The sequence below is a fragment of the Heptranchias perlo genome, chromosome 3, assembly GCF_035084215.1.
Source record: "Heptranchias perlo isolate sHepPer1 chromosome 3, sHepPer1.hap1, whole genome shotgun sequence".
NCBI classification, from domain to species: Eukaryota; Metazoa; Chordata; class Chondrichthyes; order Hexanchiformes; family Hexanchidae; genus Heptranchias; species Heptranchias perlo.
Window position 1 is genome coordinate 14,810,995 of NC_090327.1, and position 15,965 is coordinate 14,826,959.

At 47.2% G+C, this 15,965-nt stretch overlaps 1 protein-coding gene across 3 annotated transcripts in view; it reads right to left on the reverse strand.

The window, feature by feature from the left end:
* The window catches only part of LOC137310509 (guanine nucleotide-binding protein G(s) subunit alpha-like), a 325,567-nt gene that overhangs the window by 18,343 nt on the left and 291,259 nt on the right, over positions 1-15,965 (reverse strand). For all 3 annotated transcript variants that reach the window (XM_067978271.1, XM_067978287.1, XM_067978281.1), the window contains exon 6: positions 1,155-1,209. In XM_067978271.1, the coding sequence (XP_067834372.1) occupies positions 1,155-1,209 (55 nt within the window). The remainder of the gene's footprint in view (positions 1-1,154; positions 1,210-15,965) is intronic.

Sequence of the window (15,965 nt, forward strand, 5' to 3'; positions counted from 1 at the left end):
AAGTAGCGATGAAGCGGGGGGGGGGTGGAGAGAGTATAAGTACAGAGATCGGGGAATCACGTATCAAAAACAATGCGGTTATAACGGCAGATGTTAATTTTCACATAGATGGGGAGAAGCAGAATAGCTCAGGTGGTAAAGGCAATGAATTTCTAGAATGTATAATATATTTGGAAGAGGTTCCAAAACATATTCCAGAAAACAACAAGGGAACAGCCATACTGGATTTAGTGATGAATAACGAGCCAGAATTAATTAACAATCTGATGGTAAGGCAGCATCTTGCAAATAGTGACCATAATATGACTGAATTTGATGTTAGTTTGAGAGGGAGAAGCAAGAGTCCCAAACCAAGGTTTTAAATTTAAGTAAGGTAAACTTTGAAGGGATAAGAAATAAATTAACTGCAATAAACTGGGCTGAATTGTTAATGGGTAAACCTACAGACAAACAGTGGGAATATTCAAGGAAGTTTGGTTTGGTTAGTTTGTCACAGAAGATTAGTTACAGTGAAGTTCCTGTGGTAATATTCACTCTTACTGTGGAGGATTTGTACAGTCACTGGAAGCACCTGTAATCCATGCAAACCGTAACGTGCGTACTCCAAATCCTGTCAACCATCGCTTTTGTGGTAAAACAGTTTCTACTACTTTTGACGGCATAGATGTTCCATGAATTTATACACACACACATACATATATACCATATATAGTTATATGATTGTAACAGTATTCAGTTTCGATAATATACTAATATATTTGTTCTTGCTATTTATTATGTTTGTGTTCACTACCTGAAAGAACAAGCCAGAACTACAAGAGGAGCAGCACATTCGCACCTTATTAGCATCTACCCGTATATGAGCAGCGACTGGCAGAGGGGCATCATTTTAACATGTAGAGACTTTAGTGCAGTATTTCAGGGTTGCTTGTTGTGTGTAAGATTTAAGTGCTAGTGGATGCATGTAAAACGTTGTGAAATTATAGTTCAAAAGGAAAGCATACGTGAATGTAGGTTTTACAGCAGAGTTTACTATTTTACTTACCCAATTGTGGTACAAATAAAATCATAAAGAGGGTTTGTGGGCTGGAAATAACATTACATCTATTACACAGAGCATCTTCTCTAGTTAAAGGCTTCAGTCACTCACTTACCTGATCTGACGGGGAGTAATCGTTTTGTCGGACTTGGTCAATTCTGTCTAAGAAGCTGAAAGAACAACAAAACACCGCAGTTTAATTTTCTGTTTTCTTGTCTGAAACTAGAAATCAAAACATGGTTATTGTATTTTATAAAAAAATTTTTTGAGACAGGGAACAGAGCAAATTATAAATAAACTAACTCAACATAAACTCTAATTCAGTTACCCAGAGCTTACCAATGCATTACTAGTGATTACATAGAGTCTACAGCACAGAAACAGACCATTTATATTTTCTATATTCCACACGAGACTCCTCCCACTCACTGAAAGTGATTATTGCTGACTGTGGTTACTGACTTAACCATGCAGGTGGGTGGGAAAATCTGATCATCCAATAGTTTACAAAAGACCTAATGAGGTTAGTACGTACACAGAATCTAATCAATAATATATTAAAAAACTCACAGCAGTGAGTCGATAAAAAGATGGATCAGGCCATTTCTGGTGTGTAACCCATCGTCCACACCCGAAATGTGTTCTGTCCGTATAGATACTGACTGACCTGCCATGTATTTCCAACATTTTCCGCACTTATTTCAGATTTTCAGTATTTTACCCTTTTATTCTAAAGGGCAGATTAATGTCAAGTGGGCAGCTTCAGCTCTGATAAAGAATCCTATCCAAAAACATTAACGAGACGCTGACTAACCACCTTTACATTTCGTTCAGTTTCTCTTTATATTTTCCATTCCCAGGAGTTGGTTTTTCTTTTTGCCTTGTTAAGATCCATGAGATTTGATCAAATATTTTGAAAGACGAGATTCTCCACAGCCAGGGGTAAGCTGTTATAAGGTGCATCGTAACTTTAAGCCTTGTTATCTTTACAGGCCAGGGGTGTCCAAGCTATGGCCAATGGACCAGTTCTAACCATTGAGGCCCAGCAAGCCATCCCACTAAGCCCAGACAATGTAATTCTATTTGTATGTTTACTTATTACTCACTGGCTAGGATATTGTGGGCCTAGAGGTTTGATGCACTCTGCGATGATTACTACTTTAAACAGCACTAAGATGGCTTTATGGGTGAGCGCGTGGTACTAAGTCATACAGACATATAGTCGAGGGAGCTCAGAGATTTGGGGCAGGATTTTAAATGTGAAAAAATGGTGGGTTGGGGGTGGGAGGGGCATAGAAAATTGCAACAATTTCAGACCCACCTCCCCCCCAATCCACCCATTTCCAGTTTTTACTGGGGCAGGCAACCAACCAGCTCTCAGGAGGCGGGTTGGTCACTAAAACCTTTCAAGGAAGCTGAAGGCCTCCATTTTGAAAGGTTTTGTGATTTCAACCTCTGGGGGGCCGGAGTTCCCGGGCCTTCAACTTCACGCCGCGTGAGAGGAGGCGAGAAGGCCCGAAACTGCAGGTTAAGTGCCTTTACATCACTGCCCGTGGGCGCGGAGGAGCAGGAGTGCTTCCCCCAGGCCAAACAAGCCTACCTGCAACGACGCCCTCTATGATCTCCGACGCCCCAACGATCACCACCCCCCCCCCACCACCAACGATCACCACCCCCATCTCGACCACCCCCGTGACCCCCATGCTCCCTCCCCTCCCAATCCACACAATCTAAGACTTACCCGTTCCTTGCTCTTCTCCCGTCCGACTGAGACCAGCCTATCAATCAGGCTGGCCTGTCGGACGGGAAACCGACAAAAATAAAAGACGTCCTTACGTCAAAATCATAAGGACATCCAGGAAATCCGCATTTCCGGGTTTCCATCCATGATTCAACCCCCCTGCCCCCTTCCTGGCTCCGGGCTAAAATTATGCCCTTGATTCCTAGCCCGGGCTGTTGGCTGGTTTCAGCCGGGGTGATGGTCCAGTTGCTAAATTTGGTCACTGTGTCCCGGGTCTAGGGAAGGGGGACCATTAAACAGCCAGGGTTCTTGTCCCTGATTGCTATCTGGTGACCCCTGGTGGCAATGGATATTGAATGAGAACAGGGCTGGGCTTGCATTTGATGCCATGACCGAACAATCTCGCAGCACTAAATGGGCCAACACATAATGAGCACTTGGGTGGGATATTGTAGGGTTTTTACACACACGGCATCATACTCCAGCTGATTACGCTGCTTCAGAGAGTAGGAAGAAATGGGTCTTTTTCAGGTTGGCAGACTGTGATTAGTGGTGTGCCTGGGCCCCAGCTATTCACAACATATATCGACGATATGGATGAGGGGACCAAATGTAATATTTCCAAGTTCGCTGATGACACAAAACTAGGTGGGAATGTGAGTTGTGAGGAGGATGCAAAGAGGCTTCAAGGGGATGTAGTCAGGCTAAGTGAGTGGGCAAGAACATGGCAGATGGAATATAATGTGGAAAAATGTGAAATTATCCACATTGGTAGGAAAAACAGAAATGCAAAGTATTTTTTAAATGGTGAGAGATTGGGAAATGTTGATGTTCAAAGGGACCTGGGTGTCCTTGTACATGAGTCACTGAAAGCTAACATGCAGGTGCAGCAAGCAATTAGGAAGGCAAATGGTATGTTGGCCTTCATTGCAAGAGCATTTGAGTACAGGAATAAAGATGTCTTACTGCAATTATACAGGGCCTTGGTGAGACCGCACCTGGAGTATTGTGTACAATTTTGGTCTCCTGACCTAAGAAAGGATATATTTGCCATAGAGGGAGTGCAACAAAGGTTCACCAGACTGATTCCTGGGATGGCGGGATTGTCGTCTGAGGAGAGATTGAGTAGACTGGACCTGTATTCTCTAGAGTTTAGAAGAATGAGAGGTAATCTCATTGAAACATCCAAAATTCTTACAGGGCTCGACAGGGTAGATGCAGGGAGGATATTTCCCCTGGCTGGGGAGTCTAGAACCAGGGGTCACAGTCTCAGAATAAAGGGTAGGCCATTTAGGACTGAGATGAGGAGAAATTTCTTCACTCACAGAGTGGTGGATCTTTGGAATTCTCTACCCCAGAGGGCTGTGGAGGCTCAGTCATTGAGTACATTCAAAACAGAGATTGATAGACTTCTCGATATTAAAGGCATCAAGGGATATGGGGATAGTGCAGGAAAATGGCGTTGAGGTAGAAGATCAGCCATGATCTTGTTGAATGGCGGAGCAGGCTCGAGGGGCCGGATGGCCTACTCCTGCTCCTATTTCTTATGTTCAGACAATTCAAGGATAATACAGGTGGTAATTTTATCAATACCGTTAAACTTAAAAGTTAGTATACGCCCCCTCATTTGCTAAATTTAAATACATTGTTGAAATTGCCACCTCTTGCAGCTGAATCTAATTTGTACAAAAGTAAAAATAATTCAAAAACATTGCATTGTCCCCATTTAATTTGATTTAAAAAAATAATTTCAAAACTTCACTAATTCAGTTCACCTCAGGAATCAGCAAGAATACACAGAGTCCGCCAACCATTAGGTTACATTTAAAAAGTCTTACCATGATCTACTGATTAGGTTGCATTTAAAAAGTTATACTATGATCCATTGCAAAAAAAAATTATAACTTCAAAAGGGGGATTTTTGATTGGGAAACGGGGAGTGGGGGACAAAGGAATAAAAAGTTATCTTCATTTTCCATTCACTCCTTTTAAATCTCCTTGTACTATACACTGTGCCCAGGGGGAAAGCTGGTGAATTAGTCCAGGTGTTTGGTCTGTGACACAACTCTAGAAGCTGTGCACTGTGCAACTTTCACTCCAATCTCCTCTACTGGGAGGTGGTCAACATCTGCTCAACAGCCTATTTCCTCTGGTGGGGGGGAGGGGAGTCCAGAACAAGGAGGCACAAACTGAAAATTAGAGCTGTGTCGTTCAAGGGGGCGACGTCAGGAAGCACCTCTTCATGCAAAGGGTAGTGGAAATCTAGAACTCTCTTCCCCCAAAAAAGCTGTTGAGGCTGGGGGTCAAAACTGAGATTGATCGATTTTTTTGTCGGGTAAGGGTATGAAGGGTTAGGGTGGGTGGATGGAGTTCAGATACAATCGGCCATGATCTAATTGAATGGCGGGACAGGCTCGAGGGGCTGAATGGCCTACTCCTCTTCCTATGTTCCTCTCGCACCACAAATGAGAACTTAAAGGGTGGCGAGCAAATTAACATCCCACTGCTCCACACAGCGAGACACTGTGCCACAACACCGAGAGGGAAATTCTGAAACTATCCACAAAGGCAGCGACCGCCCAGAAGTGTTACTCTGCTCAACAAACTGCATACATTTGGCAAAATGATACATAAGACAATGAATCTGCAACTGGAAAATTGGCGAAGTGTGTTTTTAAGTACACAGTCTGTTGGAAAAAGGTCAGGATTAACTGAATTGCAAAATATGGCAATCTTTGGCGTGATAATGCATCTTGAAGAGTTACACCCTAAAATTGTATTCTAATCTCTTAGAGAGGTCTAGCTTACTGTAACTCAGACTGTGATAGGTACAGACAATTGTAAAAACAAACAGACTGAACTCTCTCGATTATAGAAACACCGAGTCACCACACGGTGCGAAGAAGTCGCTGTTTAACATTATGGCGTATCAACTTTAATAACATGGCTACACTAAGGAAAGGAGCAGACAGCACAATACTAGAAAATCAATTGAGAAGGAACCGCAATATACACACATACATATGATAGCAGATATGTAAAGGCATTTGAATAACATACTAGTTTTATGCAAGATAGTAGATATACAAATGCACAACTAACTATATTAGTTAGATTTATACAACAGTTGATTTATAAATGCACACAATTGTTAAACAAACAGGACAGCTTTATATGATCACACCCTTTCGAAGTAATTACACCCAATAAACCGTTGGTGTAGAATGGATAGTTTTACCTTCTTGAGCAGTCGGTGAGCTGGATATTACAGTTTGCATTATGGTGCTGCTCGCTTAAGCTTTTTCAGAACAAAAAAAACGCTGGAAACAGTTCACCCATATTCCACCAGCGGAGGGCGACAGAGCACTTTTTTAACCTGAACTGCGTTTACTGTGAATCTGCGACACGTAAATCTGCCTCTTTCAGATACAACACTAAATCATTAGTCACATTAGTGGTGGTTCCACTTAATCCTGATTTAATTCGGTAAGGCGTCCTGAACCAGAAAGTGGACAGTGGCGGGGAAGTCCGGGGGAACAAGGGGGCATAACCTTAAAATTAGAGTCAGGCCGTCAGAAAGCATTTCTTCACACAAAGGTTAGTGGAAATCTGGAACTCTCCCCCACCCCAAAGAAAAAGCTGATGAGGCTGGGGGGGGGGGTCAACTGAAAATCTCAAAACTGAGATTGCTAGATTTTTGTCGGGTAAGGGTATTGAGGGTTACAGAACCAAGGCAGGTGGATGGAATTCATATACAGGTCAGCTGTGATATAACTGAATGGCGGAACAGGCTCGAGGGGCTGAATGGCCTCCTCCTGTTCCCATGTTCCTGATTTTGGGGGGGGGGGGGGGTAAGAATGCCTTTAATTGAATCTCACGTTTCCGTTAACAACAACTTGTATAGATATAATAATTTATATAAAACACCCCAATTCACTGTACAGAGGAGAAAAGGGGATTCTGCCGAGCCCTGCCTCGAGAGTGGGGAGAGATGAATGAAAGCCTGGTTGAGGACATTGGTTTTGGGAAGGCTTTTAGAGATAGGGAGGGAGGTAGAGAGGCAGAAGAGATTAGGGAGGGAGCTTCAGAGAGGAGTGCGCAGAGGCAGCTGAAGGCTCTGGCACAAAAGGTGGAGTGGAAGAAGGCGGGGAGCAGAGCGGAGGAGGAGGAGGGGCACTGTGTTTGGGCGGGGGGAGAGCGGAGGAGGAGGGGGGGCACTGTGTTTGGGCGGGGGGAGCGGAGGAGGGGGGGCACTGTGTTTGGGCGGGGGGAGCGGAGGAGGAGGAGGGGCACTGTGTTTGGGCGGGGGGAGCGGAGGAGGAGGAGGGGCACTGTGTTTGGGCGGGGGGAGCGGAGGAGGAGGAGGGGCACTGTGTTTGGGAGGGGGGAGCGGAGGAGGAGGAGGGGCACTGTGTTTGGGAGGGGGGAGCGGAGGAGGAGGAGGGGCACTGTGTTTGGGAGGGGGGAGCGGAGGAGGAGGGGCGCTGTGTTTGGGCAGGGGGGGAGAGCGGAGGAGGAGGGGGGGGCACTGTGTTTGGGCGGGGGGAGCGGAGGAGGAGGAGGGGCACTGTGTTTGGGCGGGGGGAGCGGAGGAGGGGGGGCACTGTGTTTGGGCGGGGGGAGCGGAGGAGGAGGAGGGGCACTGTGTTTGGGCGGGGGGAGCGGAGGAGGAGGGGGGGCACTGTGTTTGGGCGGGGGGAGCGGAGGAGGGGGGGCACTGTGTTTGGGCGGGGGGAGCGGAGGAGGGGCGCTGTGTTTGGGCGGGGGGAGCGGAGGAGGAGGAGGGGCACTGTGTTTGGGCGGGGGGAGCGGAGGAGGAGGAGGGGCACTGTGTTTGGGAGGGGGGAGCGGAGGAGGAGGGGCGCTGTGTTTGGGCAGGGGGGGAGAGCGGAGGAGGAGGGGGGGCACTGTGTTTGGGCAGGGGGGGAGAGCGGAGGAGGAGGGGCACTGTGTTTGGGCGGGGGGAGCGGAGGCGTGTGTTTGGGAGGGGGGAGCAGAGGAGGAGGAGGGGCACTGTGTTTGGGCGGGGGGAGCGGAGGAGGAGGAGGGGCACTGTGTTTGGGCGGGGAGGGGGGAGCGGAGGAGGAGGGGGGGCGCTGTGTTTGGGTGGGGAGGGGGGAGCGGAGGAGGAGGGGCGTGTGTTTGGGTGGGGAGGGGGGTGGAGGAGGAGGAGGGGCGTGTGTTTGGGTGGGGAGGGGGGAGCGGAGGAGGAGGAGGGGCGTGTGTTTGGGTGGGGAGGGGGGAGCGGAGGAGATGGGGCGTGTGTTTGGGTGGGGAGGGGGGTGGAGGAGGAGGGGCGTGTGTTTGGGTGGGGAGGGGGGAGCGGAGGAGGAGGAGGGGCGTGTGTTTGGGTGGGGAGGGGGGAGCGGAGGAGGAGGAGGGGCGTGTGTTTGGGTGGGGAGGGGGGAGCGGAGGAGGAGGAGGGGCGTGTGTTTGGGTGGGGAGGGGGGAGTGGAGGAGGAGGAGGGGCGTGTGTTTGGGTGGGGAGGGGGGAGCGGAGGAGGAGGAGGGGCGTGTGTTTGGGTGGGGAGGGGGGAGCGGAGGAGGAGGAGGGGCGTGTGTTTGGGTGGGGAGGGGGGAGCGGAGGAGGAGGAGGGGCGTGTGTTTGGGTGGGGAGGGGGGAGCGGAGGAGGAGGAGGGGCGTGTGTTTGGGTGGGGAGGGAGGAGTGGAGGAGGAGGAGGGGCGTGTGTTTGGGTGGGGAGGGGGGAGCGGAGGAGGAGGAGGGGCACTGTGTTGGTTAATACACAGGGAGCTAGCCAGAGGGCAAGGGAGGGGACACAAGGCTGGGGAGAGTTAGAGAGGTCATTTCGGACAAAGCCACCACATGGAGTGGTTGAGGCGATTGGCATAGATGCATTTAAGGGGAAGCTAGATAAACACATGGGGGAGAAAGGAACAGAAGGATATCTTGATAGGGTGACTGATATGAAGTAAGGTGGGAGGAGGCTCGTGTGGAGGATAAACCCCAGCAGAGGAGACCTATTGGGCCGAACGGCCTGTTCCTGTGCTGTAGAATTCTATGTCCGTGTAGGCGGGGATGAGGATTTTAAGTTCAATGTGTTGGGGGTGGGCAGTCAGTGCAGTTTGGAGAGGATTGGGATCACAGGTGAGCAGAATGCAGGAGAGAGAATTCTGGGTTGCCTGGAGTTTACGGAAGGTGGAAGTCGTCAGCAAGGAGGGTGCTGGAGAAGTAGAGTCAGGAGGCACAGGTGTGGATAAGGGTTTTGGAGGCAGTGGCGTAAGGTGGGGGATGGAGGCAGGCAACATTACAGAGATGGAAACAAGAGAGACGGGATCTCATTGGAACGTATAAAATTCTGACAGGGCTAGACAGACTGGATGCAGGGAGGATGTTTCCCCTGGCTGGGGAGTCCAGAACGAGGGGTCACAGTCTCAGGATATGGGGTAGGACATTTAGGACTGAGATGAGGAGAAATTTCTTCACTCAGAGGGTGGTGAACCTGTGGAATTCTCTACCACAGAAGGCTGTGGAGGCCAAGTCACTGAATATATTTAAGAAGGAAATAGATAGATTTCTAGACACAAAAGGCATCAAGGGGTATGGGGAGAGAGCAGGAATATGGTATTGAGATAGAGGATCAGCCATGATCATATTGAATGGCGGAGCAGGCTCGAAGGGCCGAATGGCCTACTCCTGCTCGTATTTTCTATGTTTCTAAGCAATCTTGAATGGGTTATAAAATATGGGGGTCTGAAGCTGAGGTCTGGGTCACAAAGACTGCTGAAGTCGTGCACAGTCCAGTTGAGGCTGAGAGCAGACCTGGGAGGCGATTCCTGCCGCCTCAGTCCGTATCAAATGCTTTGGAAAAGATTAATTTCAGCGACACTGACATTCACCCTTACAACGGCTACCCCTGTAACTACACCAAAGGAGGGGCGGGGAGGAGAAAATAAATACATAGACTGTCCGTCATTGAGCTCAAAGACATTCTTGGTATCCCCTTTACCTTTAGACTGCCAGAAGGTTCCAGAGAAATTACAGTCTCCCTGAGCCGGCCATTTTTTTTTTCAATATGGAAAAAGCGTGTTGTCACTCACATTGATGCTGAAACAATGCCTATTACAGTAATAAAACCAACTCAACTGTCAGGAGTAACTATTACTGTAAAATTAATCCTGCATTAAGCGAAATAAACACTAAAAGAACAATTCTGATGGAAATTAAACACTTAATTTCTGCTTGCCCTGTTTTCACTTTCCACCATTTTCCTTTCTTTCTTGTATCATATTCAATTTATTAAACACCTTTCCCCTCAGAAGTGTGTGAAATATTTTCCCTATTCTTCATCCAATGTGGTCTGGGTCCCACCGTTGATGTGTTGTCAGGGCAAAGGACCCACATCAGAAAAAGTGGCCTCTGTCCAGCTGCAAAAGCCGTTTAAGGCCTAAGGCTCTGGGTGGTTGACTCGGTCCTGTCACTGAGGCAAGCAAGTCAGTCTCTCGACATCATTTTCTGGCATTAACTGGACAAGTGCCGCGGCTGAACAAATGATCTTGTCCGTGTCAGCAGCAGCAGCCTAGCCTCACTGAGTCTGAGTAAGATTAACCTCCTCACGATACAGTGAGGGTTAAGCACATTGTGGTTTCCTCTACCGTTTGCCGAGACATGTATAACTACTTCCTGAAAAAAAAAAATCTTGAAGGTCAGATCAAAAAATATCTGTGTTGTGGTTAGTCGCTTCACAGTATCACACTTTAAAAAAAAAAATAAAAACGAGTTGCTGTACATTGTGGGTCTATAAAATTTGAAAAAAGTCTCCGATGTCTGCTCTAATGGGAGTGTTAGCAGTTAAGCTGTGAGACATTACAGCTTGGTGAATCTGTTTCATATCAGAGAGGAGGGGCTGGATGGTTCAGTGGGTTATAGCCCGCTGTCCTTTCACTTAGACGGGTTGAGTCTGAATCCAGTCCAGACTGACGGAATGAAAGTCACCTCCCTCTCCTGGCTTAAAATGAGTTCTCAACTCAGGTTTTCCATGCTCTTCTGGCCGGCCTCCCATCTTCCACCCTCCTTGTACTTGCGCTTATTCAAAAACCCTGCTGCCCCGTATCCTAACTCCCACCGAGTCCCGTTCACCCATCGACCCTGTGCTCGCTGACCTACATTGGCTCCTGTTCCGGGAACGCCTCGATTTTAAAATGCTCATCCTTGTTTTCAAATCCCCTCCGTGGCCTCGCCCCTCCCTATCTCTGTAACCTCCACCAGCCCTACAACCCTCCGAGATCTCTGCACTCCTCCGAATTCTGGCCTCTTGCGCATCCCCGATTTTCATCGCCCCACCATTGGTGGCTGTGCCTTCAGTGGCCCAGGCCCTAAGCTCTGGAATTCCCTCCCTAAACCTCTCGCCCTCTCTCTCCTCCTTTAAGATTCCCCTCAAAACCTACCTCTGACCAAGCTTTTGGTCACCTGTCCTAATATCTCCTTTTGTGGCTCGGTGTCATATTTTGTTTGATAATCGCTCCTGTGAAGCGCCTTGGGATGTTTTACTACATTAAAGCTGCTACATAAATGCAAGTTGCAAGATATAAGATCCTGAGGGGACTTGAAGGGGTAGATGCTGAGAGGATGTTTCCCCTTGTGGGAGAGACTAGAACTAGGGGGCCACAGTTTAAAAATAAGGGGTCTCCCATTTAAGACGGAGATGAGAAGCATTTTCTCGCAGAGTGTCGTGAGTCTGTGGAACTCCCTTCCCCAGAGAGCGGTGGAGGCAGGGTCGTTGAATAATTTTAAGGCTGAGTTAAACAGATTCCTGATTAACAAGGGAGTCAAAGGTTGTAGTAGGTAGACAGGAAAGTAGGGTTGAGGTCACAATCAGATCAGCCATGATCTTATCAAATGGCAGAGCAGGCTCGAGGGGCCGAATGGCCTACTCCTGCTCTTAATTCGTATGTTGTTGTTTCAGTAGGTACAGGCCCACAACACAAAAATGCTCTTACTTCTGCACCAATTAACATTCTTACCTCAATGGCTTTCTCACTCTTCCATGTGGGTGACCACCTCCCCACCTCCCCCCAAACCAATACTGGCACGCTCCCAGCGGCTCCACTTACCTCTGAAAGACCCAAAGAAAAAAAATGCTTTAATTGTAGAAAATGTATTTTTATTGGTACAGAATTAATGTGCTCGTAAGTCAACCAGTAAAGAAAAATACAGAAACCCGATGATCTCTGCAGCCTCCAAGGGTTCGAGCACCTCAGGTTTAAAATATTGTGTTTCACGTGGAACGGGTGCAGAGAAGGTCACTGTGGTGAAATAGAAAAGCTGGGATGGTGAAGTCTAGAGGTGCAAATCTGAGGTTAGGCTCGAACTGGAACTTGAAATTGCAAGGGACATCCCCTCCAGATCCCCTGTGGGCACCCAATAGAGCAGCGGAAAGAAATTGTACTTCAGGCACGACAGATAAAATGAAAACTAGAAGGCATAAGGCGATTAACCCAGCATCAAAGCTGTGGCAGGGGGTTGGGAACCTGAGCAGGGAGACAGAGGAAAGCGTGTCAGGAAGGGACAGAAGGTATGGAGTAAAAGGTAAAGTGTTAAAAAAGGAAAAAGCAGGAACTAAGTGTCACAAAACATACTTGAAAGTTCTTTATCTGAATGCACGTAGCATTCGTAACAAAATGGACGAGTTAACGGCACAAATAACGACGTATGGGTATGATCTTGTGGCCATTACAGAAACATGGCTGCAGGGTGACAACGACTGGGAATTAAATATGCCAGGGTATTTAACAATCAGGAAGGACAGACTGGAAGGAAGGGGAGGTGGGGTGGCTATGTTAATAAGGGAAGGAATCTCTGTAATACTGAGAAAAGATATTGGGACAAACGATCAGGATAATGAAACAGTTTGGGTAGAGATAAGGAATAATAAGGGGAAAAAAACACTCGTGGGCGTAGTATATAGGCCTCCTAATAGTTGCAACTCTGCTGGAAGAAGTATTAATCAGGAAATAGTCGGGGCATGTAATAAGGGAACAACTATAATTATGGGGGATTTTAACTATCATATTAACTGGACAAATCAAATTGGGCAGGGCAGCCTTGAGGAAGAGTTTATTGAGTGTATTAGGGATGGATTTCTTGAGCAGTATGTAACTGATCCTACAAGGGGGCAAGCAACCTTGGACCTGGTCCTGTGTAATGAGCCTGGATTAATTAATAATGTCCTAGTTAAGGATCCCCTTGGAATGAGTGACCATAACATGGTTACATTCCATATCCAATTAGAGGGTGAGAAGGTTGGTTCTCAAACAAGCGTACTGAGCTTGAATAAAGGAGACTATGATGGTATGAGAGCGGAATTGATTAAAGTGGACTGGGAAAATAGTTTAAAGGGTAAGACGGTACATGAACAGTGGTGTTCATTCAAGGAGTTATTTTACAACTTTCAAAAAATATATATTCCACTGAGGAAAAAAGGGTGTAAAAGAAATGACAGCCATCCGTGGCTAAGTAAAGAAATTAAGGATAGTATCCGACTAAAAACAAGGACATATAAGGTAGCCAAACTTAGTGGGAGGATAGAAGATTGGGAAGTCTTCAAAAGACAGCAAAAAGTAACGAAAGGATTGATTAAGAAAGGGAAGATAGATTATGAAAATAAATCAGCAAAAAATATAAAAACAGATAGCAAGAGTTTCTACAGTTATATAAAAAGAAAAAGGGTGGCTAAGGCAAACGTAGGTCCTTTAGAGGATGAGACCGGGAAATTAATGGTGGGAAACATGGAGATGGCAAAAATGCTGAACAAATATTTTGTTTCAGTCTTTACGGTAGAGGACACTAAGAATATCCCAACACTGGACAAACAGGGGGCTCGAGGGGGGCAGGAGCTAAATACGATTAAAATCACTAAGGAATTGGTACTCAGTAAATTAATGGGATTCAAGGCGGATAAATCCCCTGGACCTGATGGCTTACATCCTAGGGTCTTGAGGGAAGTGGCAGTAGGGATTGTGGATGCTTTGGTAATAATTTTCCAAAATTCTCTGGACTCGGCAAAGGTCCCGGCAGATTGGAAAACTGCTAATGTAACACCCTTATTTAAAAAGGGTAGTAGGCAGAAGGCTGGAAATTATAGACCAGTTAGCCGAACATCTGTGGTGGGTAAAATTTTGGAGTCTATTATTAAGGAGACAGTAACGGAACATTTAAATAAACATAATTTAATAGGACAAAGTCAGCATGGCTTTACGAAGGGGAAGTCATGACTGACAAATTTGCTTGAGTTCTTTGAGGATATAACGTACAGGGTGGATAAAGGGGAACCAGTGGACGTAGTGTATTTGGACTTCCAGAAGGCATTCGACAAGGTGCCACATAAAAGATTATTGCTCAAGATAAAGAATCACTGGATTGGGGGTAATATTCTGGCATGGGTGGAGGATTGGTTATCTAACAGGAAGCAGAGAGTTGGGATAAATGGTACATTCTCGGACTGGCAACCAGTAGCCAGTGGTGTTCCGCAGGGGTCGGTGCTGGGTGACCAACTCTTTACAATCTATATTAACGATTTGGAGGAGGGGACCGAGTGTAACATATCAAAGTTTGCAGATGATACAAAGATGGGAGGGAAAGTAGAGAGTGAGGAGGACATAAAAAACCTACAAGGGGATATAGACAGGCTGGGTGAGTGGGCGGAGATTTGGCAGATGCAATACAATATTGGAAAATGTGAGGTTATGCACTTTGGCAGGAAAAATCAGAGAGCAAGTTATTATCTTAATGGCGAGAAACTGGAAAGTACTGCAGTACAAAGGGATCTGGGGGTCCTAGTGCAAGAAAATCAAAAGGTTAGTTTGCAGGTGCAGCAGGTGATCAAGAAGGCCAACGGAATGTTGGCTTTTATTGCTAGGGGGATAGAATATAAAAACAGGGAGGTATTGCTGCAGTTATATAAGGTATTGGTGAGACCGCACCTGGAATACTGCATACAATTTTGGTCTCTATACTTAAGAAAAGACATACTTGCTCTCGAGGCAGTACAAAGAAGGTTCACTCGGTTAATCCCGGGGATGAGGGGGTGGACATATGAGGAGAGGTTGAGTAGATTGGGACTCTACTCATTGGAGTTCAGAAGAATGAGAGGCGATCTTATTGAAACATATAAGATTGTGAAGGGGCTTGATCGGTGGATGCGGTAAGGATGTTCCCAAGGATGGGTGAAACCAGAACTAGGGGGCATAATCTTAGAATAAGGGGCTGCTCTTTCAAAACTGAGATGAGGAGAAACTTCTTCACTCAGAGGGTAGTAGGTCTGTGGAATTTGCTGCCCCAGGAAGCTGTGGAAGCTACATCATTAAATAAATTTGAAACAGAAATCGACAGTTTTCTAGAAGTAAAGGGAATTAGGGGTTACGGGGAGCGGGCAGGAAATTGGACATGAATTTAGATTTGAGGTTAGGATCAGATCAGCCATGATCTTATTGAATGGCGGAGCAGGCTCGAGGGGCCGATTGGCCTACTCCTGCTCCTATTTCTTATGTAGTCCTGGAGATGTTCTCCAGCCCAGGCACACACTTGGCACAGGCCCACGTCCTGGCAGGGCCTTCCACTGGGATGGGATTGGGGGGGGGGGGGCAGGTGTGGTGGGGGTGGGGGGGGTTTAGATATGGAGAGATGTATCAGAAGCAGAGTTGAAGGGGCCTGAATTTACATTGCTAGCTGCCGATACTGTGGCCTTCTGGCTACTGCTGGATACGTGCCCCGAGGGGCCGAAGATTATCGTGGGGGTGGGGGGGGGGGGGGGGGGGGGAGGGGGGGTGGTTAAAACTTTGAGAACTTCTCACTGCCATGGCCACCCCCCCCCCCCACCTCCACAAATTGCATCAATATTCTTTTCTTGGTGGGTCTCCAGTCCCCTACCCCAAACGGACCGTCCCTCCAGCTCTGTATCTCCGCTATAAAGGCAAGCAAGTCCTGCAACCTCAGGTTTGCTGCTTGTATCTTTGATCCGGCGGTCATCCTTGTTGCCTGCTCCCTCCAGTGCTGCTGTTGCCTCCAAATAGCATTAACTTTTATAATATGCTGCTGTAACAGGCCTCTCCTCCAGATAAGACCTGGCCTCACGTGCCCCCCAACCCCCTCACAGGTTATTTTCCAGGCTCTCTCCTCTTTTCAACAATCATGGCCCATAGAATCTACAGCACAGTAAACAGGCCAT